Source organism: Muscardinus avellanarius, assembly GCF_963383645.1.
Source record: "Muscardinus avellanarius genome assembly, chromosome: 2".
NCBI classification, from domain to species: domain Eukaryota; kingdom Metazoa; phylum Chordata; class Mammalia; order Rodentia; family Gliridae; genus Muscardinus; species Muscardinus avellanarius.
In genome coordinates this window covers 86662146-86689830 of record NC_137787.1, presented here as the reverse complement: position 1 = coordinate 86689830, position 27685 = coordinate 86662146, and the positions used below count along the sequence as shown (strand labels likewise).

General features: G+C 36.2%; 1 protein-coding gene across 4 annotated transcripts in view; it reads left to right on the top strand.

The window, feature by feature from the left end:
- Positions 1–5102: 5102 nt before the first annotated feature.
- MBD5 (methyl-CpG binding domain protein 5) overlaps positions 5103–27685 on the top strand; it is a gene marked incomplete at both ends in the record, with an annotated part of 66902 nt that continues 44319 nt past the window's right edge. For 2 of the 4 annotated variants that reach the window (XM_080689579.1, XM_080689577.1), the window contains 4 exons: positions 5109–5221; positions 9125–9227; positions 10255–10435; positions 15581–17737. In XM_080689579.1, coding sequence (XP_080545705.1) covers positions 5109–5221; positions 9125–9227; positions 10255–10435; positions 15581–17737 — 2554 coding nt within the window. Of the gene's footprint in view, positions 5222–9124; positions 9228–10254; positions 10436–15580; positions 17738–27685 lie in introns of all 4 variants that reach the window. The other 2 variants (XM_080689578.1, XM_080689580.1) reach the window with 2 other exon arrangements.

The following is a 27685-nucleotide window of genomic DNA, read 5'->3' as shown; positions in this document are numbered from 1 at the left end:
TGTAAGCTTAATTTTTATTATTTGTTTTAGTGTTTTATCAGTTCTATTAAATGTATAAATAAATCACTTATAAATAAAACTCTAAAATGTTAGCATATTATTTTTTTTCTTGCAGTGCTAGGAATCATATCCAGAGCCTTGTGCATGCCAGGCAAATGCTCTACCACTGAACCACACCCACATCACAGCATAGTAATTTTCTTAGCTCTATCATGCTTTTTCTACACAAATTATCATGCAGAAATAGTGAAATACTTAGGGAGAAATCTAAAGTAAAAATTATTTTTTATATTTTAGCAAACAAAAGCATTAGTTTAACAGTTTAAGAAATATGAGCTGAAATGCTTTCCTAAACTACCTAATATTCAAAGAAATGTATCAAAGGCCCTGAAATTAGTTCTACTTTATCAAATAATAAATATCAAATAAATATCAAATAACACAGTTCTACTCTATCAAATAATTCTGAGTGAATTATCAAGGTAGACATATACTTATATACAGAAATATTTCTCTCAGACTTATTTGTAATTATGAAGGTTCAGGAGAAAATTCATGTCTACAAAAAGAATGTAAGTAAATATTCCATCTAGCAATTAAAAGTTATGTTTTGGAAAAAATATTTAATGCCATGATAAAATGCTCAGGAAGAAAAAGTATGAAGTGTAATGATTCATTATTTAAAAGAATAAAGGGCACATTTATATATAGAACATATTTGAAATCAACACAATTACTTTGGAGAGCAATTTGGCAGTGCCCATAAAGTTGAAATTGTACAGACCCTACAACCCAATATTAATGTTCTTGCTGTACCAGTAGATGAATAGTTGTGTTATCATATGACAGAACACTATTCAAATGTTATAAACTAATGGATTGGACCTTCTTATATGTGACAGAGGTACGTCTATATATCTCAGCAGAAACGGTTTTCAAAATAATGTTGAGCTGGGCATAGCGGCACACGCTTATAAACCCAGTACTTGGGAAGCTGAAACAGGAGGATCACAATTGGTGTCCAGCCTCAACTACTTAATGAGACCCTATTTAGGAGTATAGCTCAGAGGTAGAATGCCCTGGGTTCAATTTCCAGTACTGCAAAAAAGCTGAATTCTTAAAAGTAAGTTGCAGGATTAAATATATTGTATGATAGTATTTATGTAAATATTTAAAACATATAGAGCAATACAAACATTGTTTATATACAACATATAGATATATGCATATATAGGAGATAAATACATTAAAACATGGCTGGAAAGGATACAGTCCAAAAATCATGATGATATTTGCCTGTAGGGCAAAGGGGAGGAAAATGGGTCTGAAATGGAAAGTGAAGTAGACTGGAAATAGTATTGTACTTCCTCTTTCATATTTTCTTTTTTTTTTTTTTGGTGGTATTTCATATTTTCTAAGTCTTTTATTTAAAAAATAAAAATGAGCCGGGCGTGGTGGCGCACGCTTGTAATCCCCGCGCTTGGGAGGCGGAGACAGGAGGATCGCGCAGGTTCGAAGCCAGCCGCGCGCACTGGCGTTAAGAGACCCTGTTTCAAAAATATAAAATAGGTCTGGGAGTGTAGCCCGGAGGTAGAAGGGCTTCCAGGAACCCCAGTACCACCAAATAAATAAATAAATAAATAAATAAATATAAAAATGACAAAATGCTTCCATTATAAATTTAGAGTGTTAATACATCATTTTTATTATATTAAACTTAGTTTTCTGTGTGCTTTATAAATCTAAAAAACAGCCAGGCATGGTAGCACACACTTGTAATCCCAGTAATTGGGAAACTGAGACAGGAGGATTCGAGTTAATAGCCAGCCTCAGCAACTTAGTGAGGCCCTGTTTCAAAATAAAGAATAAAAAATAGGGCTGAGGGCCGGGCGTGGTGGCGCACGCTTGTAATCCCCACACTTGGGAGGCTGAGACAGGAGGATCGCACGGGTTCAAAGCCAGCCTCAGCTACTTAGTGAGGCTTTCAGCAACCTAGTGAGACTCTGTTTCCAAGTAAAATATAAAAAAGGTCTGGGAGTATAGCCCGGAGGTAGAATGCCTCTGGGTTCCACCCCCAGTACCACCAAAAAAAAAAAAAAAAAAAAAAAAAAGGCTGAGGGTATAGCTCAGAAGTAGCATGCCACTGGGTTCAATCCCCAGCACCACTAAATAAATAAATAAATAAATAAATAAGATCTAAAACAAATGCTTGAAAGGATGTCGATATTTGTAATGATTATTATTCTGCAGTAAGATTACAGTTCAATTTTTATTTTCATCCTCAAACCTCTACATTGAGTAGCTTATTATTAGTACCAAACATTACACTGTGTTTAGGATAAAGTGGTACCTAGCATCTTCATCCATTCTGGTTACTATAACAAAATACCCATAAACCAGTAATTTATTTCTCACAGTTCTGGAGGTTAAGTCCAAAATCAACACACCAGTAGATTCAGTGTCCACTGAGCTCACTTTGCAATTCATAGTGTCTATCTTTTTCCTAAACTCACATGATTGAAAAGGTCACTATCAGGCCCTTTTAAATAAGGCACTAATCCCATTCATGAGGGCTCCACTCCTGTGACCTAATGACCTCCCAAAGGCTCCACCTCCGATACCATCATGCTATGCATTTTATGAAGACACAGCACTTCCCATCTTTGTATTCCTAGCACCTGACAAAGTTCCTAGTAAATAGTAGCTGCTCTATAAGTATTGAATGAAATGTGAATAAACACATAAATGACTAGCACACGTCACAGTCAAAGGTGCAGTGAGTGGAAGGTAGGAAGAGAACATTAAGACTGCAAGTGGGTCATTTCGGTGAGAAGCATAGCACAGTAGAATGGGCCCTCTAATGCAAATTACCAGCTTGGGACCTTGGTGGGACTTTTGATATTTTTCATTTTCCCCAATAAATGTTTGCTACTTTCCCATTGCCGGCCAGTGTTTACCACACAGTTCATGGTTTTCATTGAAATGAGTATATAATTCATTACAGCACCTTTAATGTGTTTCAGAGCCAAAGTCACACATAATATATAATTATTATATATATGCTTGAACACATGATCATCTTTAGTTATTATCACACAATCTCCTGCTTTCCTAATGAAAAGATACAAATTTTTTTTTTTTTTTTTTTTTTTTTTTTTTTTTTTGGTGGTACTGGGGTTCCTGGAAGCCCTTCTACCTCCGGGCTACATGCCCAGACCTATTTTTACATTTTTATTTGGAAACAGGGTCTCCTAAGCCAGCGCGCACGACTGGCTTCGAACCTGCGCAATCCTCCTGTCTCTGCCTCCCAAGCGCGGGGATTACAAGCGTGCGCCACCACGCCCGGCAAGATACAAAAATTTTTAAATAATATTTAAAGCCGGGCATGGGGCCCATGCTTGTAATCCCAGCATTTGGGAAGCTGAGACAGGAGGATCACGGTTCATGGACAACTTCAGCTACTCAGTGAGGCCCTTTGCAACTCAGTGAGACTCTGTTTCGCAATAAAAAATAGGGCAGGAGGTGTAGCTCAGGGAATATTTTTTCCAGTTATTCATCTTTTAGTGTATTTTTAGTCCAATAATATTACTACATATTAAATTATTAAAAAGCTTGCATACCTACAATTCACCAATAAAAAAAATAAAAAGGAAGTGGGGAATGGGTTCCCACCCTCCTAAGGGCTAATTGGGTGATGTGTGAATGCATGCCTCTACCATCTTGTATTCCATTACAATATATGACTACAATGCATCAATAAAATCATTTTTTTAAAAAATGCTCCCATACAATGATAAACGATACTGCCAACTGTGACATTGTTCACAATATTAAGTACTAAATATTTTTTTAAATTCACGTGTCCTTTTTATGTAACAGCTCCATTGACATGACTTCTCTAAGCATTCCACACAAGTACTAATCACTGTTGTTTCAATCTACTGTGTCTTCTCCAAAGAGCACCTTGTGACTTAATAAAGGAATCAAGAAAGTATCCCTGGATATAAGGGAGCCCATAAAATCTTGACAATGAAGCAACTCCTACTCATATATTTAGTGACACTGGAAGGGGAGTTATTTGGAAATTTTCTATAATTTATTTCCTTTAACTTTTTTTAAAGAGAGAGAAAAAAAACTTTATCTTCTTTAGGCCAATATAATGATTAAGAAAGAAAACTGAAGTATCGTTTTATATAGTATCAAGGAGTAGTAAGAATGTGTTCGGATTAACATACTTTTAGAGTTTGGAAGTCATAAGAGGTGTTGAATATATTTTTGTTTCCAGTTAGAAGCAGGCTGTGTGAGTGTGCATGATGTAGTGCCATAATTACGTGACTATCTCTAGGAATTAAAAAGTTGCATGTGGTGAAAAGCAAGTAAATTGGTTTAGTTAGAGTAAGTGGATCATTTTGGAAGAAAAAAAGTTCAATTCAGTGTTTTATTTTGATGGCAGAGCACATCAAAGTGCTTAGGAGTTTGTTCTGTTTTAAAATTGGGCAGCTTTTCAGTTTTCAGCATTAAATATACATATTTACATATGTTTCAGGCTACATTATTGGAGCTTGAAGTCATGAAAACATCCGATGAACCAACCTGCACCACCTTGGATTCAGATTGGAAGATAAAGAGAAAGTTTAAAGAATGTGGCCTCTAAAGGCGGGTAGTACCTGGAAATATTAACCGGCTCACACTGTAAAAATGAGACCAGTTTCTAAACAGTAGAGGTTATTTTAGTTCAGCACCAAGGTTCAAGACAAAATGTACAACTAAAAACTTTACACTCCTCCCTCCCCCACTTCAGACAGGTTACCAGCATTGGTGAATTATGATTTTCCTTAGTCAGGAGCACTCATTCTTACCTATGTAGACCATCCTGAGGAATTAAATATTGGTTACTTAATGTAGATTATCATGGGAAACTGATTGATTTCACAATGGCAGAATTCAAGGACTTGGTTTCCAACTGAGCCAGAGCTTCCCGATGCATTTTGTACAGTCTGAGAAAAACTGTGCTGCATTGGCCCGTCTTTGAAGGCCATCATGCTCTGTGCGAGGAGGATATCATCTCAGTGCTGATATCTTTGGAGAGTCCCAAGCAGACACGGAAAATGAATGGAGGCAAGGAGTGTGACGGAGGGGACAAGGAAGGAGGCCTTCCAGCTATACAAGTTCCGGTGGGGTGGCAGCGTCGTGTGGATCACAATGGAGTGCTTTATGTCAGGTGAGCACTTCCTTATGACCCGTGTTACCCCAGAGTCACAGTTCCAAGATTACAGAGGTAGTTTGTTCCTCTTGGGAGGAACAGAGTATCATGACTGACAGCACCTCAGATAAATTTGAGTAAATGACCTCTGTGCTAGAAAAACATGCATATTTTTATTCTGTACTGTTTTGCAATGTAAATTGTCTCAGATTACCATAAAGAATTTTTATGCATTACTTGTGTTTACATAAGGTGTCATTCTGCTTCTCTGTAACAAGGATAAAGAAAAATAAGATTTCTAAAAGAGGCATTATTGTCACATTTACAGGAGGATACAAAATACTGGAAATAGACCCAGTGCCACTTGACAATATTATTCTAACCTTTTTTTAAATTATTATTTTGTGTGTGTGTGTGTGTGTGTGTGTGTGTGTGTGTGGTACTGGGGGTGGAACCCAGAGGCTTTCTACCTCTGGGCTATACTCCCAGACCTATTTTATACTTTATTTGGAAACAAGGTCTCACTAAGTTGCTGAGACCCTCACTAAGTAGCTGAGGCTGGTTTTGAACCCGTGTGATCCTCCTGTCTCAGCCTCCCAAGCGCGGGGATTACAAGCGTGCGCCACGACGCCCAGTTCTTATTCTAACCTTTGAGGTATTTCACCTTGCTTTTCTTATACTAAGACTGTGTTTTTATCTACAGGCAGTTTTAATTATTAGACTTCATAATGCCTTATTTTGACTAAAAACAATTTTTATATTTTTTGCAGTTTTGAAATATTATTCATTGCATGTAACAAGGAAAATAAAAGAGTCGTGTTAGAAATAACTATTCATCTTACGAGTAAAAATCATCCAAGTACATGCAAATGCCTTCTTTTTTAAATTTTGATAGCGTATATCTTCTGTACAACAAATTGAACGGAATAACTGAACTGTTGACATTTTAATCTTACATATTAAATAATTGGAATCTAAGTACCTTGCAGTTTTCAATAAATATATGAAAGGCAGGATACCATGAGTCTTTTTGTGATGCAATAAAAAATACTAGAAGTAGAATTATGAAAAGGATACCACTTTGCTTCATTAAATTGATATTACTTTCAGTACAGCTATTTTGTATTCTAGTTTCAACAACAGAATTGTTCAGTTCCCTAAAGATGTATTTATTTGAATGAGATATATTTTGTGATATAAAAACCAGTGATTTCATACCTTAACAACTTGGAAAGTTCAGATGGATCTGTTAGTTGTGTGTGTGTGGTGTTTCTTTCTTTTTTTTTTTTTTTGATATGTGTGTAAAGAGTTACTTAATTACCAATTGAAATTGTTTTCTCACATAAATTCACTGTTTCTGTAATGTTAAAGATAAGCCTTAAGTGAAATAGAGTAAAGGGATAAGAACACAGAAAATGTGGAGCTGACCCCATGAGAAATGAGATGGGTCAGAACAGATGGGATAACTTTCTCAAAGTGTTCCCATTGCTAATGGAGCCAGTTAACTGCCAGGCGTACTTTGTTATAATACTGCAAGATATCAGTAATATATATTTGTATTTGTGGTTGTTCTAGCATGTAAAGAGAAAATGTACATTCAGGTTTCAGCAAATGATCCTAAATCTTAATATTTTTTATTTCATCTTGATCCTTATGAAAGATAAATCAGCTTTTTTTATTGCTGTGAGTAAAAACCAAGTTAAGTCTGGGAATCAAAAAACAAGTTAAGATCTAATAATCTGTCAGTTACTTTCAGTTACTAGCAGGTCATTATTTGTTAAGATTGACTAGACTTTACTTTCTAATAATTCTGTTAGAATGAGTTCTCTAAATCTATGCTCTGAAAGTTATTTTGGAAACTCTCTTTCCCAGAGAAGGTAAACTATTTTCAAGTTAAATCAAGCCAGCATGGGCTTGATTTGTTTGTATATAATGGATTAAATTGCTAGTTGAACATATGTAGGAAGTGAGGCCACCTTCCATAGCTCCCTTCTCAGTGTGCCATTTACTTCTAATTTTTAGATTAATCTCCAGCTGCTCCTGCCCCAGGAGGCTTTAAGGTTACACATTAAATTTTCCACCTGTTCCCAATCTTCTAAGCTAGATATATGCTGTAAGACTTTTAACTATTTTTTACATTAATTATTACTCCCAAAAGTTAAAGAGCTATATCTGAAGGAAAGAATCCAACTCTCTTGGGGGTGGGGAGTTTTTTTGTTTGTTTGTTTGTTTTGTTTTGTTTTGTTTTGTTTTGCTTGGTACTTGGGATGAAACCCAGGGGGCTTTCTACCTCTGGGCTACACTCCCAGACCTACTTTATATTTTATTTGGAAACAGGGTCTCACTAAGTTGCTGAGAGCCTCACTTGAACTTGCACAATCCTCCTGTCTCAGCCTCCCAAGTGCCGAGATTACAGGCGTGCACCACCACACCCAGCTAAAGTTTTTTTTTTTTTTTAAAGGGTCTGGAATTCTTGTCTTCAGGTTTAATTTTATAATTAAATTCTTTGAGGATTCAATCCATATACTTTTAAGTAAAATTCTGGCAATTTCTTTTAACAGAATCATGAATTCTATATGTGAAAAGTCAATAAGATAACTTTTGATAACTCATTTTATTAAAATTAGCAAACCTTCATAAGCATCTTACTGCCTCTTCCTCCTCTGGTGGAACTCTGGTCTATGATATAAGAATTATTAATCATTGTATATCATTCAAAATAGCTAAATAACTAACTTGACCAAGTTGAGGCCTTTTCTTTGAGTTGTTCTTTGTGCCATCTCACATATAATTGCCAAAATATGAATTGTATTTTTAAGCTGGTTTATTTATATGAACACAGCTACTATATGTGGTTTTTGCAGAGACAGGATAGTCTATAGCCAGTAGAGCTAACACTTTGTGTATGAATTAGAGGGTATGATTTCTGGATGAATTTGATCAGAAGGCTTAAGTGAAGAGTTTACTAAGTAGTCATAAAAGATATTCTCAAGTGAAAAGTATATAGCAATTTCAAAGCATAATATGCATTTTAGTTGTAAATTCAACATATTGATAAAGTCCTAAGCACAAATACCTATTTTAAACTAATCCCCTTGTAAATAAAAATCAAAGGCGTATCCTGTCATCTGAGTGTCTAGTCTGTAGATGTGTTAGTATTCACTTATTTTATTGACTTTCTGACCTGGAGAGTAGTACAATCGAAGCATCTACCAAGTTACCAGCCCAAAGAACTGCAAGGCACCTTTTGGCCGTCTAACACCCTGCTTCTTCACAACTTTCCCATATTTTTCAGCTCTGCTGAATCCCTCTGTCCCTCTCTGCATAGTTTGGTTTTTCAGTATAATTGCAGTTGGGCCATTGTGATCAATCTTAAAAGACAGTTGTGTGGGAGAGAAACTTGTTTCTACAAAGGGTCAACTTGGTCTTAGACTCCAAGATAAACAGGGAAGAACATGTTAGATCTGACTTTTGTAGATTTGCCAACTTTCTGGTTTGAACTTTAATGTGTTTCTCGATCTCCATTTTTTCCCTCAAAGAGCTTTAAAAGTGAATATTGTAGTTTAAAATGATAGTGATTACTTTTATGTAGTTTTCTTTTTCCTTGTTCCTTTCTTGCCTGTTTCTGTCCTTAAGAATAGTATTTTTCCCATCTTTAGTCCAGTCTTGGTTTTCAAGATACTTTTGTCTAATTTTCTATGAAGATCTATATTTTTCTGAGAAATATTTTGGTTCAATAGAAAGAGCAATAGCATTAAAGGCTATAATTTAATAGCTAACAAAGTATCGACAAAGAAAATGCTTTTCCCTAGCGGGAAAATATTATCCTGTGAAGGACAGTAAGACTATAAATTATGCCTTTTTCATATTATATGTGCAGTCAAAATTATTTCCTGATGTTTTTTTAAACTATTTTTACAGTCCCAGTGGGTCTTTGTTATCTTGCTTGGAGCAGGTTAAAACATACCTGCTTACTGATGGAACATGCAAGTGTGGCTTGGAATGTCCTCTTATTCTTCCCAAGGTAACCATTTCACAATAGAGCTACAGCAGTTTTTTTTTTTTTTTAGGTATTTATATATTTGCTTTTCTCATTTGGCATTTTATTTTTATATTAGTTCTCCAATCATATATTCATTTTAATTAGACATCTTTTATATGCATTTTGCAATGATTAAAGATTATGGAAAATTGTTCAAGTCATTTTCAAACATGACAAACTATACTCATTAAATAATATTTCATTAAAACCACAGTTGCTCTTTTTTATTAGAGCTATACCTATGCTCAGTATTTAATAGTACAATATTTTAATATAACTGTTCAAATCTGCAGCGTTACTTTTAGCATGAATGTTGATAAATCTGTCACAGATATTTCAAAAATAACAAAGCTAAACCCTCATAGCCAAGATATGAAACTATTTTACTTCTTTACAAGGTAAAAATAAAAGCAATTTAAAATAGTAAAATATTATTTACTATAGAAATAGATCATCATTCTCTGAATGCGAATATAGTGTAAATTTTAAAACTAAAGATTAATGAACAACTTTTTCCTTTTTATTTGTTGTCACTGCGTTCTAAAAAGAGATTTACATGATAAATAAGAGTTTTAATAAGAGTAATATATTTTCTATATCAATGAAAAGATAATATTAATATAGTAATAAAGGATACCAAAGAGAAAGTATGCAGAAATGCCATAGCATTTTGTTATTTAAACTCTACTACTTCTGTTTTTATACTGTTCAAACATCAGGAAGTATTTAAAATTGGAAATTTTATTACATGTTACATAATATTATGTGATTGACTATTTTAGAATTAGCATAATTTTTATCATTTATTTTACCACTAAAAGCCATTAGTTTACCAGAAGTATTTATTAAATGTTACAGGATGCTGCTTTTCTTAAATTAAAAAAAATTGCATACATTTTATTCAAGCTTATAGCTTAATCTAGGCACAATTTTTTTCTTTTTAAAAACAAAAGGATCTTTTTGTTAAATATTTTACAGACATTCTAAATAGAGGTTGTGCTTTTTGCAGGTGTTTAACTTTGATCCTGGAGCTGCTGTGAAGCAGAGAACTGCAGAAGATGTTAAGGCAGACGAAGATGTCACAAAGCTATGCATACACAAAAGGAAAATCATCGCAGTGGCCACGCTTCATAAAAGCATGGAAGCCCCACATCCTTCTCTGGTGCTCACCAGTCCCGGAGGAGGAACAAGTATGTAATATGGCTAAGGCGCTAGGAATTGTCCTCCCCACTCCACTGCAAGAGAAGGAACTAGAAATTGTCTTGCAAGCATTTTTCTATTCCACTTTTCAAACGTATACTATGCTTTAAGGTTTTGTATGTTTTGTCATTTTAATACAAATAGGAAATTCATTTTGAAAAATTGCCATCCGTTTATTTTCCAATCTTTATTCAAATCAGCTAGTTCTACAATCAGAATAAACACTAATTAGGACATTACAAATACCGTACAGGTGTATAGAGCTGAATTAACAAAGGAAAAGGTACCATTGGTTTTTAGAAAGAAAATGAAACCATTTTTCTAGTACTAGACTAGAACATAGGATTTCATGGCCCTAACACAGTTTAGCAATGTTGTTAGGAAGTATCCCTGTTATTCTTTCAGTTATTTAGTAACATTTTACTGAACATCCACAAAACATAAATCACTTTGTAAAGAAATTTCAATGAGGCCCCTACCAATACACACATGCTCTCTGTAAAAATAAAAATAAAAGTAAAAAAGTAAAACCACAGAAAAAGTACAAAGCTAGTTCATAGAATATCCATATGCCCTTCCCTTAAATTCAACAATTTACATTTTATTACAGAAAGTTGCAGATATTGTCACATCTCACCTGTGAATATTTCAGCACACAAGGACATTCCCAGGCATCACTCTCACTGTTGTATTTAGGAAATTTAACACAGATATAGTGTTATTATTTAATATGCAGTCTATCTTTTTTAATTTCTCTAGTTGTCCTAATAATTCCCCATTTAACCTCTTTTTTTAAAAAGTTCTTTTAAAAATTTAGGATACAACCAATGGCTGTGCAGTGCAGTTAGCTGGTACATTTCTTTAAACTATATCAGCTCCCCAGATATTGCAATCTTCTGTGACATTGAATTTTTGAAGCGGTCAGGCCAGCTTTGCCCGATGTTTCTCGGTTTGGATTTGCCTGATTGTTTCCTCACATTAAATTTAAGCACATTTCGGTAAGAGGATTGCATGGGTGATGTTATATTCTCATCAAAATATGATGTCAGCTTATCCCATGTTGATTACACTAAGTTTGATTGCTTGCTTAAGGTTGTATACAATTTTTTCTATTGTGGAGGTACTTTTTCTCTTTATGATTGATATGTGCTTTGTGAAATTATACTTTGAGGAACTTCTTTCTGAAAAGGATAGATTATGAATTTCTTCCAGGGCCGTGCATGGTGACACACATTTGTAATTCCAGGACTTGGTAGGATGAGACGGGCGGATAGCAGGTTCATGGCCAGCATCTGCCACTTAGGCCCTGCACAACTTAGTGAGATCCTGTTTCATATAAAAATAGGACTGGATGTACATATCAGAGTAGAATGCCCCTAGGTTTAATCTACAGTGCTGCAAAAAATGAATAAATAAATTCCCTCCAGCTGTGCCAGTATACTTTATACTTGAACTATTCAGTACTTTAATTCAGAATAAACTATAACTAAATACCAAACATTTGTTGATGAGGGATAATTGATAGAGTTCTGAAAAATAGACATGATAAGTATAACTTGTAGAGATCAGAGAAGTCTTTATGGCAGAACTCAGATGTGCCCAGTTTTGGAAAATAATGGGATTTAAACATATGAGAGGAGTAGGAAAATTCTTTTTTTTTTTTCTTTTTCTTTTTCTTTTTCTTTTTCTTTTTTTTTTTTTTTTTTTTTTCTGTACTGGAGATGGAACCAGGGGCAAGACACACACCCAGCCCTTTTTTTTTTTTTTTTTTTTTTTGGTGGTACTGGGGGTGGAACTCAGGAGCTTTTCTACTTCCGGGCTATACCCCCAGACCTATTTTATACTTTATTTGGAAACAGGGGTCTTACTAAGTTGCTGGCAGCCAAACTCAGTAGCTGAGGCTGGCTTTGAACCTGTGCAATCCTCCTGTCTCAGCCTCCCAAGCACTGGGATTATAAGCGTGCGCCACCACACCTGGCTCCTATTTTTTATTCTTTATTTTGAAACAGAGTCTCGCTGATTTGCAAAGGACCTCACTAAGTAGCTGAGACGGTCCACAAACCGCGACCCTCCTGTCTCAGCCTCCCAACTGCTGGGATTACAAGCGTGCGCCACCACACCCAGCTTAGGAAAATTATTCTTTAGAATGAGTGTGGCATAATTGAGAAATAATATGGAAACTACATCGTATGAATAAAGGTTGACACAAAGAAACCTCACACAAACAGGCAAATTTGGCAGTTAGCCTCTTTCCAATAACTCTCTAACCTATTAAGAGGACTATTCTGAAAAAAAAAAAATTGCTCTACTAAATTATATAAGAAAGCGAGGCCCTCCACAACTTAGTGAGACCCTGTTTCAAAAAATAAAAAAGGATAAAAAATAGGGCTGGGGTTGTAGCTTGGATTTAGATGCCCCTGGGTTCCATCCCAATACTGCAAAAAAAAAAAAAAAATTACATTATTTCAAAGATGACAACTATTTTTCCCCAAGTCTGAAAGAAATGTGATATCTAAACCACAGATATTATCTAAATTCTGTTAATTGAATATAAAAATGTCAATATCTATATTTTGGGGGGTCTTGTTGTGTTTGCTTTGATAATAGGGGTATTCTACCCCCAAGCTAAATACCCAGAGGTATTTTACCGCTGAGTTTACACCCCCAGTCCTCTTTTATTCTTTATTTTGAAACATGGTCTCACTATGTTGCTGAGGCTGACCTCAAATTCTCCTATGCAAGCCTCTCAAGTACTAGGATTACAGGTATATGCTACCACACCTGGCTTAATGCTCTATTTATAATCATTTGCCTATTCCTATAGATAATTATATATATTGGCACCCAAGAAAAGATGCAGACATGGTTTTATCACTAAAGAGAACACAGACAACTTCATGATAATGCTAGCAATGTTATTACGTATGACTGTGTTCCTACTGTGCCAAGCACAGTACCCCACTTATTTTTAATGTTCCTTCTTCAATTGCACATTTAATAAATAAGCTTCAAGCTGGGCGTGGTGGCACACACTTGAAATCCCAGCATTTGAGAGGCTGAGACCAGAGGATCGCGGTTCAAGGACAGCCTCAGCTACTTAATGAGGCCCTCCGCAACTCAGTGAGACCCTGTTTCAAAATAAAGAATATTGGGCAAAGGGTGTAGCTCGGAGGGCAAATGTCTCTGGGTTCCATCCCCAGACCTGCAAAAAAAAAAAAAAAAAAAAAAGCTTCAGTTGACTTTATCTACTGCCATTCTATAATTTTGTTTTTTCTCAACATTTTATATCCCCAAATCACTTATCAAGAACCTCTAACATGTAAAAATCAGAAAGTCTAATTTTCCAAGAAAAACCTATGGTCACTGCTTTCTCTTACTACTTGAATGGACACTACTTTTTTTTTTTTTTTTTTTTTTTTTTTTGGTGGTACTGGGGTTCCTGGAAGCCCTTCTACCTCTGGGCTACACTCCCAGACCTATTTTATATTTTTGAAACAGGGTCTGTTACGCCAGCACGGCTGGCTTCTAACCTGCGCGATCCTCCTGTCTCCGCCTCCCAAGCGCAGGGATTACAAGCATGCACCACCACGCCCAACTTTTTTTTTTTTTTTAACAGATTCTTACTAACTTGTGGAGAGCCTCACAAAGTAGCTTAGGCTGCCCACACAGTCATCCTATTTCAGCCTTCCAAGTACTGGGGAAGTGTACACTACCATGCCCCTCTGTGCCCTATCTTGACTTCTTCATACCCTATGTTGTGAATGGCTATCTTAGAAATCGTTACATGTTTTGACCTATTTAATATCTAACAAATAGGAGAGGTATATTTATCTTAAATTTGCAGTTACCCTTTTAAGTAAGCATACCTCTAATTGCACATGAATATAAGTATACTTGGTAATATGCTTGAGTCTCAAAATAGGTATGGCAAATATATGGTACCACTTTCATCTCCTATGCCATAAGAGACTCATGGAGCCCAGCTAGAGCTTAGCATCCTCTTCAATGCAGCTCTCTGAAGTGGCCTCCACAAATTGGTGGGAATTGGCATATGAAACCAATTTTATTTGCTATCTCTGTTTTAGAAGGTACAACTTCACAAAATACTTTTAACATCCTTAGGGGCTAAAAAAAAAAAAATACCAACTTAAACCTAGAATTCTGTCATGATAGAGTGAAAATTCTGTATGATGAACCTGCTTGCTTTTGTTACCTCTATTCTGTCTGATCTCCAAAAGAACTGAAGGGATTCCAAAAAGCCAGAGAGGGAGAGACGCACTTGTGTAAAAAGAGAATACTCAATAGAAACCCCAGTACTGAAGGTTTTAGCCCTCATGTTAAATTTTACATGAGAATTCTACCCTAATGAAAGAATTGAAATCTCTTACCTAAGGTGTCTGACTAAAGCCGTTTTTGTAATAATGACTAATTAAGGGCAAGGAAGTTACATTGTATAGACATGATGTAAAGGTAAGCATGATTGCATTATCACTGCGTTTATTCTTGTTATCGCTTCCATTATAAAAGACTTGGAATCTCATTTTCTTAATTGAAAAAATGGTCTTAATCTTAACAGTGAAAGTGTTGGGATAAGGAAAGAGTACTGCAACTGTCCTGAGAAGGTTTCAGTAAGGTAACAGAAATATACACAGGGTAACAAAGTTTATTGTGGAAGTGAAAATTCATTTAAATCACACAAAAAATAATTACACCACACAGATTACAATTCTTAGTTGTAGCTGTTCTCAAAAAATTTAGTAGTAACAGCACCATTTCCATCTGGGCTGTCGATCTTAATTCTGCATATCCTACATATTATTAGAGTGGCTAATGACAGTATCTATTGATTTAGATGTCCAGACTTTCTCAACAGATTAGAGGTAAACAAGAAAAAAATGAATTGTTATTGAGAACCTTTGGTCAATTTTGGATTGGAGAATAATGTACATTTCTTAAACCAAAGTTTAACATAGCAGCTTGCAGAACTTTTAATTGCATAGAATCACCGCTTTGATTTGCGAATGTGTGTTTGCAGAGGCCCTTCTCCTTTCTCCCTTCACAATTTTCTCCTTTCCTTCCCTCCCTGCCAACACAATGAATGCAGACTAACACTTTTTTCTGCTCTTTCACACCAGATGCAACTCCAGTAGTACCTTCACGGGCAGCAACTCCAAGATCAGTAAGGAATAAATCTCATGAAGGAATTACAAATTCTGTAATGCCTGAATGTAAGAATCCTTTCAAGTTAATGATTGGATCCTCAAATGCCATGGGAAGGCTGTATGTACAAGAACTGCCTGGAAGCCATCAACAAGAACTCCACCCTGTCTACCCCCGGCAAAGATTGGGCAGCAGTGAACACGGACAGAAATCTCCATTCCGTGGTAGTCACGGAGGCCTGCCTAGCCCGGCATCATCAGGTTCCCAGATATATGGAGATGGCTCGATCTCTCCACGGACTGACCCACTCGGAAGCCCTGATGTTTTCACAAGAAATAATCCTGGTTTTCACGGAGCTCCCAATTCTAGTCCTATTCACCCGAATAGGACTCCTCTCTCTCCACCTTCAGTAATGCTACATGGTTCTCCTGTACAGTCATCCTGTGCAATGGCTGGAAGGACTAATATACCTCTTTCCCCAACCTTGACTACAAAGAGTCCAGTAATGAAAAAACCAATGTGTAATTTTTCAACTAATATGGAAACACCGCGAGCAATGTTCCACCACAAACCACCCCACGGCCCACCTCCCCCTCCTCCACCTTCTTGTGCTCTTCAGAAAAAGCCATTAACATCTGAGAAAGATCCACTTGGCATTCTTGACCCTATTCCTAGTAAACCAGTGAATCAGAACCCTGTTATCATTAATCCAACCAGTTTCCATTCAAATGTCCACTCTCAGGTACCTGTGATGAATGTAAGCATGCCTCCTGCTGTTGTTCCTTTGCCAAGTAATCTCCCTTTGCCAACTGTAAAACCTGGTCATATGAATCACGGGAGTCATGTACAAAGAATTCCGCATTCAGCTTCAACCTCCCTGTCCCCTTCTCCAGTGACATCCCCAGTGCACATGATGGGGACTGGAATTGGAAGGATTGAGGCATCGCCCCAAAGATCACGCTCATCTTCCACATCATCAGATCATGGAAATTTCATGATGCCACCTGTAGGACCCCAGGCCACTTGTAGTGGTATTAAGGTTCCACCCAGGTCACCAAGGTCAACAATAGGGTCCCCAAGACCATCAATGCCATCAAGCCCTTCTACCAAGTCCGATGGACATCATCAGTACAAGGATATCCCTAACCCATTAATTGCTGGAATGAGTAATGTACTAAATACCCCAAGCAGTGCAGCCTTTCCTACTGCATCTGCCGGAAGTGGTTCTGTAAAGAGTCAGCCTGGTTTGCTGGGAATGCCTTTAAATCAGATCTTGAACCAGCACAATGCTGCCTCCTTTCCAGCAAGTAGTTTACTCTCAGCAGCAGCCAAAGCACAGCTAGCAAATCAAAACAAACTTGCTGGTAACAACAGTAGCAGCAGTAGCAATTCTGGAGCTGTTGCCGGCAGTGGCAACGCTGAAGGACATAGCACTTTAAACACCATGTTCCCTCCTACTGCCAACATGCTTCTCCCAACAGGTGAAGGGCAAAGTGGTCGAGCAGCACTAAGAGATAAGCTGATGTCTCAGCAAAAAGACTCGTTACGGAAAAGAAAACAGCCACCTACCACAGTGTTGAGTTTGCTAAGACAGTCGCAAATGGATAGTTCTTCAGTTCCTAAGCCTGGACCCGACTTGCTAAGGAAGCAGGGTCAGGGTTCGTTTCCCATCAGTTCCATGTCTCAGTTACTACAGTCTATGAGTTGTCAAAGCTCTCACTTGAGTAGCAATAGTACCCCGGGTTGTGGGGGCTCCAATACTGCTTTGCCTTGCTCCGCTAACCAGCTGCATTTTACAGATCCCAATATGAACGCCAGTGTTCTTCAGAACTCACTGACACAGAACATACCTTTAAGAGGGGAAGCCGTGCACTGCCACAATGCAAACACTAACTTTGTTCACAGTAACAGTCCAGTCCCCAACCACCATCTTGCAGGTTTAATAAATCAGATTCAGGCTAGCGGGAACTGTGGGATGCTCAGTCAGTCGGGCATGGCTTTAGGAAACTCATTACATCCCAATCCACCTCAGTCAAGAATCTCAACGTCCTCCACTCCAGTGATACCAAACAGCATTGTTAGCAGCTATAATCAAACGAGTTCTGAAGCAGGTATGGTTTTATTAGAAAAAAGTACCCAACGGTACTAAGTTTTTCTACGTTTTTAAAAAATTTGTACCAAAATATTTATTATGATAAGAAATGATCCTTTCCCCACTGTGAAATTCTCTTCATTGCTTTAGTATTTATGATTTTATTTACAGAACGCTAGAGATTTGTCTTTTGGAAAGAATAGCAGCGAAGGGGATTCCATGTGTTTCCGTTATTTGTTGTCAATCTGTGTCATTTTGAATATCATTCTACTTTTAGTTGGTTTTGTAACCATCGGACTCTCAACTGCAAAAGAAGCCATAGAAGGCAGGGTTTCCTGGTTTGTGAGACAGGACCTTGGTCTATGCCAATATAAAAGCCGTTCCCCCTAGCGTCTGTTTGTATTCAGGTAAATGAAGCTCATCTTAGAAAATCCAAAAAGGCAAAAATAAATGGATATTATTTTTCTTGCTGCTCAACAGAAATAGATGAATGGGTAGGAAGAGGTAACTAGAAACTGTATAAAGTAGGACGCTGTCTTCTCTAATGTGTTTTCTTACTTTAGTTTGCTATCCTTTATTATTGTTTGAGAACATTCAATAATGGATATTGGCTACTTCCTTTTTTAAAAAGAAAGTAATAATTTAAGTTTTCTAATAAAAAGGCTTGAAAACCTGATTTCCAGAATTTTTTATCTTGAAATTCTCTTAAATTTTCTTATAAAGCTAAATCACTGATTTTACCCTTGTCATGAAGGTTTTGAACCCAAATTTAATGTAAATCTTCATCTATGAGAGGAGACGATTTTATTTAAAAGTAGACACATTAGAAAAAGAAGTGTTTTGTGCAATACAATAGAGTCCTCAGAAATGGTTATAAAAACTGTACAGAAGCACTGAAGAGGTAAATTCATTGAGACATCAGAAAATTTGACCATGGGAAACGTTAGGAAAAATACACAGAATTCAACTCTAGTGATTTCAGGTTTGTGGAAGATGACAGGGAGGAAATAAAAGACGACTACAAAAATGAACATTATAATTCATATTTAAATACAACAGGCTTTAAAAGTCGGTTTGCTCCTGGAAATGAGAAAACTATTGAGGCTTTTATTAATAAGCTGCTATATAGAAATGTGTGGACCGTGTTCAACCATTGTGGGGAAGCGCGGTCTGCATGCTGTTGCTGTAGTAAAATCAGGTGTTTTCCTTCCTGGCATTGCCGACTCACACTTGCCCTCCTTCACTTGTGTTATGTGTTGTTTTGTTGTCAGTATTTAATGAACTGTTCAATAACTGCTTTACCATGGAAACCTAACCTCTTGTATTAAAAAGAATACAAGGCTTAGAAGATATTTGAAATGGTTAGTGCCTTTGTGATATTCTTAGTTTAAGAAATCTCATGAAACTTTGTTTTTAATGTGTTTAATAGGGTAGTTATCCCATAAGGGGCTTCCAGATTTTCACTGACTCATGCTCCTTTTTAATTAATTCTGCACACATAAAAACTTCATCTTAAATACTTAGAAGATTAAAATCACATAAAGTCCAATAACTATTTTAAACTGTACCATATTTATTGAGTAGCCCTTCAGGTATCTTGATGAGACATAATTATTAGTCTCACTTTATCATGTAGCTTTGATACCCCTTACCTCAAGTGACTTCATCACAGGCCTAAAGTCATATATGCAAAGTATATGTTTTATTAATGGTATACTTCAATTCATCTAAAATGGAAAAGACCAATATTTACCTATATTCTTGTTTGTTCTCATTGTGAATTTTAGACTTACATTATAAATCTTATAAACTTATTTCATATTTTCTTGTTCCACATATCCATGTAAAACATCTGACACGATTGCTAGTGCTGATGGTATCAAAGCACACAGGTTAAAAATGAATGAAGACATTAGCATATAAATACATAAAGGAATAAGGATAAATGTGTAGTATTAATGGATGTGACCAATCATGTGCAAGCTAAGAGGAAGTATATACTTAATAAAATTTAGATTGGTAAGAGTTTTTAAAATATTAAACCTAATAGAATTAGGTACTAATTAGTTTATAAGTATGATGTGCAGCTGGGTATTAAAATGGGCTCATTTACTAATATAATTCTTTTGAGGAGCTGCATGTTGAAGTTTTTATGCCATGTTTCCTTCTGCTTGGTAGTGAATTGTGTCAACTGAATGCACTGTCCTTAAAATTGCCTGGCCTAAATATCTTTTTAAACTCATTTTATTCATTCATCAAATAGTCATTAAGCACCAAGGCTGGGCATTGAAAAAGGAGAAAACGGATGATAGTCACCACTATTTTTGTAAGAATTTTCTAGATATTTTTAACATATCAGTAATATGTGAGAAGAAAAACACATTTTATTACTAAAATGTTGCTTATATCTCTCAACTGAGTGCCTAGTATATGTCAGGTGGTTTATCTGTATTATTTGTAATCTGTTCACTTTTCCAGAGTATATGGTATTATTGTCCCTATTTTACAGATGAGGAAACAGCCTTAGAGAACTTACCTGCCTAGAATCATATGTAATTGTATCAGGATTTAAACTCAGGTTCATCTACTTTTAAATCCATTTTTTTTTTTTGCCAGCTGCATATGTTCTTCATCTGAAACATTTAGTGTTCAAAAATAATATTTTCCAGCCAAGCACGGTGGTACATGCCTTTAATCCCAGTTCTTGAAAGTCTGAGGCAGGAGTATTGTAGTTTCGAGGCCAGCCTTAGCAATTTAGCAAGACCCTCCGCAACTTAGTGAGACCCATTTTCAAATATTTAGAAGGGGCTAGGGGTGTAACTCAGAGGTAGAATGCCTCTGGATCCGCATTTTCTTGTACTGAAAAAAAGAAATGTTTTCCACTTCAAACTCTCTTCTAAGCTAGGCGTGATGGTGCATGTTTGTAATCCCAGTATTTGGGAGGCTGAGACAGAAGGATCACAGGTTTGTGGCCAGCCTCAGCTACTTAGTGAGGCCCTCCCCAACTTAATGAGGTTTCAGAATAAAGTGTTTAAATAATGTAGTGTTTCAAAATAAAAAATGAAAAAATAGGGCTGAGCATGTAACTCAGAAATAGAATGCTCCTGGGTTCAATCCCCAGTACCGCCAAAAAAAAACAAAAAAAAAACAAAAAAGCTTCTAATAGTCAACAGATGATGAATTAAAGCACATTAAGGCATGAGGCATGTTATCAACCTCTTTGATAAACTTTTTATGTACTTTTAGGCAAAAGTCAATTATTTAAGTTACTGTCATTCAGAGACCCCTCCCCACTGTGTGGGGAAGAGCTATTTTTGTTTTCTATATTTCCTTGGTTTACAAATAAACTTTCATATTTCTAGAGCCTTAAAAAAGTCTTACCTTCTCTTTTTGGATTCTAATATCATAGAATGAAATGATTAAAATATTTTTGTCGGTATCACTGAAATATCCAAAATATGAAGAAACTGCCCCTTATTTGTGAATCACATTTAGTGACCTTTTTGTTAATGAACCATCACACTTACTCAAATAGGAAAGACTTTCCTGGCGAATGATTTGTCCATAGACCTTTGAAAGAAGTAACTGTGCAGATGCGAGCACAGCACCACAGTCAGGACCCAGAGCCCACCCTGTCCAGCTCTGCTCCCTGGGAGCAGCGCCTGGACGCCACACAGGGAGCCCGCTTGACCAGTGCCGGCATCACTCTCCTTAGCAGCAATTCAAGAATATGCCAGTAAGGCATTGATTAACACAGAAAGCGGTTTGCTGTGAAAATGCTTTGTTTGATTGGTAAATTATCTTCAACTTCTCCTTTAAAAAATATTATTTCTATCTTAAAAACCCCAAATGTTCATTTTTTAGACCTTTAAGTTATTCTACATATGTTCACATTTAAAATGCATTAAAACTTTAAGAGAAGAATTAGAGGAAAGATTGTGACAAAAATCAGATCAAAGATACAAAATAGTTGGAAAACATTTTTAACATGTAAGGGGTTTTAATATTCTCTTGGGTGTTTTCAAATTGCCCTTCCACTCGTGCTTCTTAAATACTCTGTAGGGCAGGTTCCTGTCAGCCTTTTGAATATGAAATTACAAGGCAAGCTTAATGTTTCTGTGCAACAGATTTAGGTCCTAACAGGGATATTTGGCAGCTTTCCTCAGATTGCGAGGTGATCCTTTGGTGGGCCTGACAACCAAGCCCCAAAGTTCCTAAGTCCTAGTCCAAACCCTCAAACCGCCGAACACAGATATGTTCTCCAAATCTATCCGTAGGGTACATTTAAAACAACTTTTCATTTTTAAAGAGAGGCATGTTGCAGCATATACGTGGCTCTAGCATGTGTACCGTGCTGTTCTGGTTTAGGGAGGAATCCAAAATTAAGTGTCCTTGACGTGCAAGCTTCAAGTGGCCCACGCCAGGGCCCAGTAATACCTCTGCTATTGCACACATGCTTAATAGATGAAGAAAGCACCTACGCTGGCCACTCCCACCTCCCAGGAGGTCTGGGCCCTGTCAGCCTGGCTTTCCTGTGGCACTGTGATTTTTCACAATTTTCAAAGAAGAAAGGTTTAGATTATTCTGCTAACATAATAACAGCACCTCTTCTTCCAATATGAGAAGGTCATTAAATACAACTTTTTTAAATTTAAAATGCCTTTTCTATTCTATTTTCTTCAACTCAACATTTTATTAGCTCCTGTAAACACCTGAAAATATAATCCTGTTAGAGTGCGGATGTGTGACAAAAGAGAAAAATAATTCAGTTATTTGCCTTAATTCATAAATATATACACTGACTGATAAGAATATAATAAACCTATGAATGAATATGAGTATATACGTATATATATTTTTAATTCTGCAAAAGAAAGTTTTTTTCAGCACAAAATACATTTGCGTGAAATTCAGGACAGCCATTGAAATGGTAGGTATGAGACAATGAAATAGTGAGACTGCAAAATAATGCTTTCTGTAAAAGAATACAAAATTGTGAGGTTTTTTTTGTTTTATGTGTTTATTCTCTGTATATGCCAGTAAAAAAATAAATAAATAAAAGGAAGTTGTCATCCCCTATACTTCCTAGATGAGGATACAGATGCAGAAAGACTAGGGGATGAAAATGCTCATGGGCAGATCATACCATTTATTACCCCTCAAGGGGCATGGGAAGTGTGTGTAAAAATAATCTACCTTCATACAGACTAATGTAGACTGAAGAAAAGGAGACACTCCTCATGGGTTGCGGCTGAATTAATAATAGTTATTATTGAAAGTATTACCATGCAGACTTTTAAATGCCTAGATTTTATTCCCCATGTACAAGGCTTTTAGGCTAAGATTTGCTTTCTGCTCATGTTATTTAACCAACATAACCATATTAAACTCTGAGTTGTGTGATTTAAAAAAAAACCTATATGTATATTCCTTTAGCGGCATTTGTGCAAAATGAGCCATTTCTTCTTTGCTGTAAGATATTTTTTACAGGCAATGTCTTGTTGTTTAAGAAGTGTCCTAATATCAGAGTTATACCAACTGTTTTGTTTACATATTTCAGGCTTAATGTTCTCTTGTATGCAAAAGAAGGAGTTAAAATTTATTCGATTTTAGACATTGAGTCTGTATTCAAAGGTGATAAAAGAAATCAAGAGTTGTGTGATATGTTTGTTGATTTAATGATCTATTTTGTACTGTTCAAGAAATAAATTGCCCCAGTGTGCAAATTGGGAGAATTTTATTCCATTGCAATACATTAAGCTTATTTATAAGGCTACTAGATGACTGAATTCTCTAGGAGATGCCTAAGGTATTATTTACTAAAATTAAGCAGCCCAAAAATATTTAAGCAGTTTCAAAAAGTGCCCAGACTCTAGGGAGTAATGTCAACTCTGCAAAAAATTGACTCATAAATAATGCTAAAAAATTCCTATAGTGTCATCAAAATAGATTTCATTTTCAAATGCAGGTTCTAAATAATTCAAATGATAAATTTCTTCTATTCTAAGAATTTAACATTAATGCCAGCCAAGTAGAGCAAAAGCTATTTCTAATTGTTATACTACTTACAAATTTAAAGTAAGAATGTACCTTTTTACAGGTTAGAGGTAGAACCAGACAACAGAAGTGTGCCTGTATGCCAAACAAAATAAAAGTTTTATGACAAATATTGATATTTTCAATCCCATTTCTATCTTACCCTAATTTGATTTCTTTATTTCTTTTTAAAGTGAAAGTTATGACACACTCAAGTGATTTTAGCACTTGCTAACAGATCAAGTATTTAAGCTATCAAAAACAGTTTCCACAAAATAACCCTACCAATGTCAAGTCTCACTATGAATTTTTCTGTATAGTGATGTCTTTTCTACTTGTCAAAAATTACCGATTAGGGCATTCTAAATTGATTTTGCAGCCCGACAATATGTGTCAATACTCTTTACGATATCCATGAGATAATTCAGCATTTACCGAACATTTAGGAAGTGCTGGGCACTGTGGTATCACTGCAGATAAAATAGAATGCACCAAAAATATACAAAATTGACCATATTTATTAGAAACTTAACATTCTCTTCTCACTAAGCAAGATACAACCTCCAGTTGGGATATTTATGAAGCTTTTGAACTGTTACTCATTCCATTGTCAGAAAACAGAAATCCCACTAAGCACGAAACTTGTTCTTTCAAACCAAAGGTAATGTGTACCATTTTAGATTCATTTCTCTTCTTGTTAGTCACCTCCTTTCACCCTGAGACCTTTTTTTTTCAATTCCTGTTTCCTAACCATAAATAATTAACAAATATGTGACCAAACGACCATTTGTTAAAAAGAAAAAAAGTCTGAAAAATTTCAAGCATATTAATTCCAACAGCTTTCAGCGTTATTCTGTATGTTGAGAAAGAAAGCAGAGGGCAGGCACACGCCCGTGAGGCCCTGGGTTTCATCCCCAGCCCTGAACAACAACAAAAAAAAGTCAGTCTTTTAAATACATAGGAGAAAAATTCACTGTTTCAATGGGGCTGAAAAGTAAGTTCATATGTATTTGAATCACTAGGTCGCCAGGCGTGGTGGCACATGCTTGTAATCCCAGCACTTAGGAGGCTAAGACAGGAGGATCACACAGGTTCAAAGCCAGCCTCAGCTACTTAGGCTCTCAGCAACTTAGACCCTGTTTCCAAATAAAGTATAAAATAGGTCAAGGAGTGTAGCCTGGAGGTAGAAAAGCCCCTAGGTTCCACCCCAGTGCCACCAAAAAGAAAAAAAAAAAAGAATAAGGAAATCACTAGGTCATTTTGTATTCTCTTGTCTCTGGAAGCATTTTTGTTTGATTTTTTAATTTTTCTACGTGTGTGTGTGTGTATGTTTCATGCTGGGGATTCGATCCAGAACCTTGTGCATGTGAAGTGAATGTTCTACCACTGAGCTATATTCCTTGGAAGCATTTATTTCTGTTGAAGATAACAATTGACCTGGTTTGCAATAACAGTGCACTTACCAAAACAAATGATAAAGGTCAAGTGGTGAGGAAATATATGGCTCTTTTCTTAGGTTCCTGGATCTTGTGGGTTTAAGTCAATATTTGGACATAGAGATTTAGAAGAAAATGCTTAGCATAAAGTAGTGTGTATTCAAAACCGGAGACATAGATCAAACTAGGATAACATTTTGAACTGCTCTACTGATCTGCTTGGTATGAACTTATGTCTTTTTTGTACATGTACAAAAATAGCAGTGTTACTAATATTTTTAAACTACTAGAGATTGGACCCAGAGCCATTGTATCTCTGAGCTATACCCCCAGCCCTATTTTTTATTCTCCATTATGAAATAGGGTCTCACTAAGTTGCCAAGGACCTCACTAAGTAGCTGAGGCTGGCCAGGAAACTGTGATCCTCCTGTCTCCCAAGTACTGGGATTACAAGCGTGCACACCACACTCGACTTTATTAATATTTAAGTCAGTCGTATCAGTATTTAGCACAATATGAATGACTTTTTCAAGGAATGTTGGTGACCAGGAAGAAGAGAAATAAATCTAAAAAGGTACACATTACCTTTGTTTTGAAAGGCAATTCTAAGACTGAAACACGTAAAACATCTCAAATTAAGTCATATTAGGAATGCATCTTTATTTTTGTCTTTCAGTGTACATCTTTTTAAATAAAATTTCTTTTATTATTTTATATAAATTATTTTAATATTTTTATGTGGATCATATTGAAAATGTCATACATTCAGACTGTGCTTGGTGCTTTCTCTCCCACCCTATTTCCCCTTCCCCAGCTTCCAACAATGAGTGTCCAGGTTGACCATGCTACATTCATTCTTATACACATATTCAAATGTAGCTCCTCCATTAATTGACCTCAACCTACTCCTCTCCTATCCTTCCATTCTAGCTCTGCTGAAGTTTCCCCTCCATTATCTGGGGTCCCTCTGGTATTCCCAATACTCCCGAATTTGGACCTATTAGAGAAAACATCTGTCCCTTCTCTTTTTGTACTTGGCTGATCTCACTTAACATAATGTTCTCCAGGTCTTTCCATCTTCCTGCGAATAACATGATTTTGTTTTTTATAGCTGAGTAGAATTCCATTGTGTGTATTTCCCATAATTTTGCAATCCATTCATCTGTTGATAGAGACGTAGGTTGGTTCCATATTTGTGCTGCTATGGGTATGCATATGTTACTATAGTTCTCTGATTTCAATCACTTTGGAAAGACACCCAGGAGTGGTATAGCCAGATTATATGGTGAATCTATTCTCAGTTTTCTAAGGAATCTGCACACTGATCTCCATAGCAGCTGAACTAGTTTGCACTCCCACCAACAGTGTAAAAGAGTTCCCCTTTTCCCACTTCCTCGCCAGCATTTGTTGTTATTTGATTTCTTTATGTTTGTCCCTCTGATTGGGGTTAGATGGAATCTCAGCATAGTTTTGATTTGCATCTTCCTGATGGCTAATGATGTTAAACATCTTTTTATGTATCTTTTGGCCATTTGTATCTCCTCTTTTGTGAAGTATCTCTTCAATTCAGAATGTATCTTTAAAAATACTAAAAAAAATATGCTATTTCTGTATACTACATCTTTAAGCACATACATACATCTGTAAGTGTGTGAAGAATACTGTTTATATCTGGAAATTTACCCGCACTGGGGAAGCCCCCTGTCTCCTCATCGAATTCCTCTATCTCTGGACAGCTAGGTGTGTGATCTCACACCAACTAAGCTTATGTAGGTGGCTTCTCGTCTTTACTCTAAAAGCAACACAGACAACAAGAAAAAGGAATTGCCAGTTCATGACGGCTGGTATGAAATAATCAATTTTTCCAATTAAAGGACTTTGACTTATTAACTTGCTCCAGAATACCAGTTGCCTTTTGAGTATTTAACTGCTGAGCATTTAATGAATAATTTACTTTTTAAAATACTCTGCAACTATTCATTCAGTTAGATTGAGTATAAACATCTTGACTAGAAAATAAAAGTGCTTTCATGAAACATTTTTCCTCCATGCTTCAATAGGTCATAAGATTTTTATGTAGAACTGTGAAATAGGTTCACCAGATAGTGCCTATCCAAGACTAAGTAGTTCAAAAATAATCTCCAGATCTCCCTCCAACTATAAAAATTCATACAAATTCAAATTACTCTTTGAATGACCCAAGCATTAATGAGACTTTAAGAAGGCATGGTACTTTGGAGTGTGTCTCTCCTGTGAGTAATTTAACTTCTCAGAATAACTGGGAGCCTTCTAAAGTAGCTTGCCGTCTTTTATTCTTCTTCCTAGTGTCCCTTGTCTCCTGGCATGGGACCAATACACCAGAGCCGGTTTTCGCTTTCTCTATATACATGACCCCATACACAGGATCACATTATCCAGTTTCTAGAAGTTGAAAGTGCAAGTTTTATGATCATAAGAGATCCATTTAACCAACCACCATTTTCTGAATGCCAACCATGTTTAGTGGTTTTTATTTT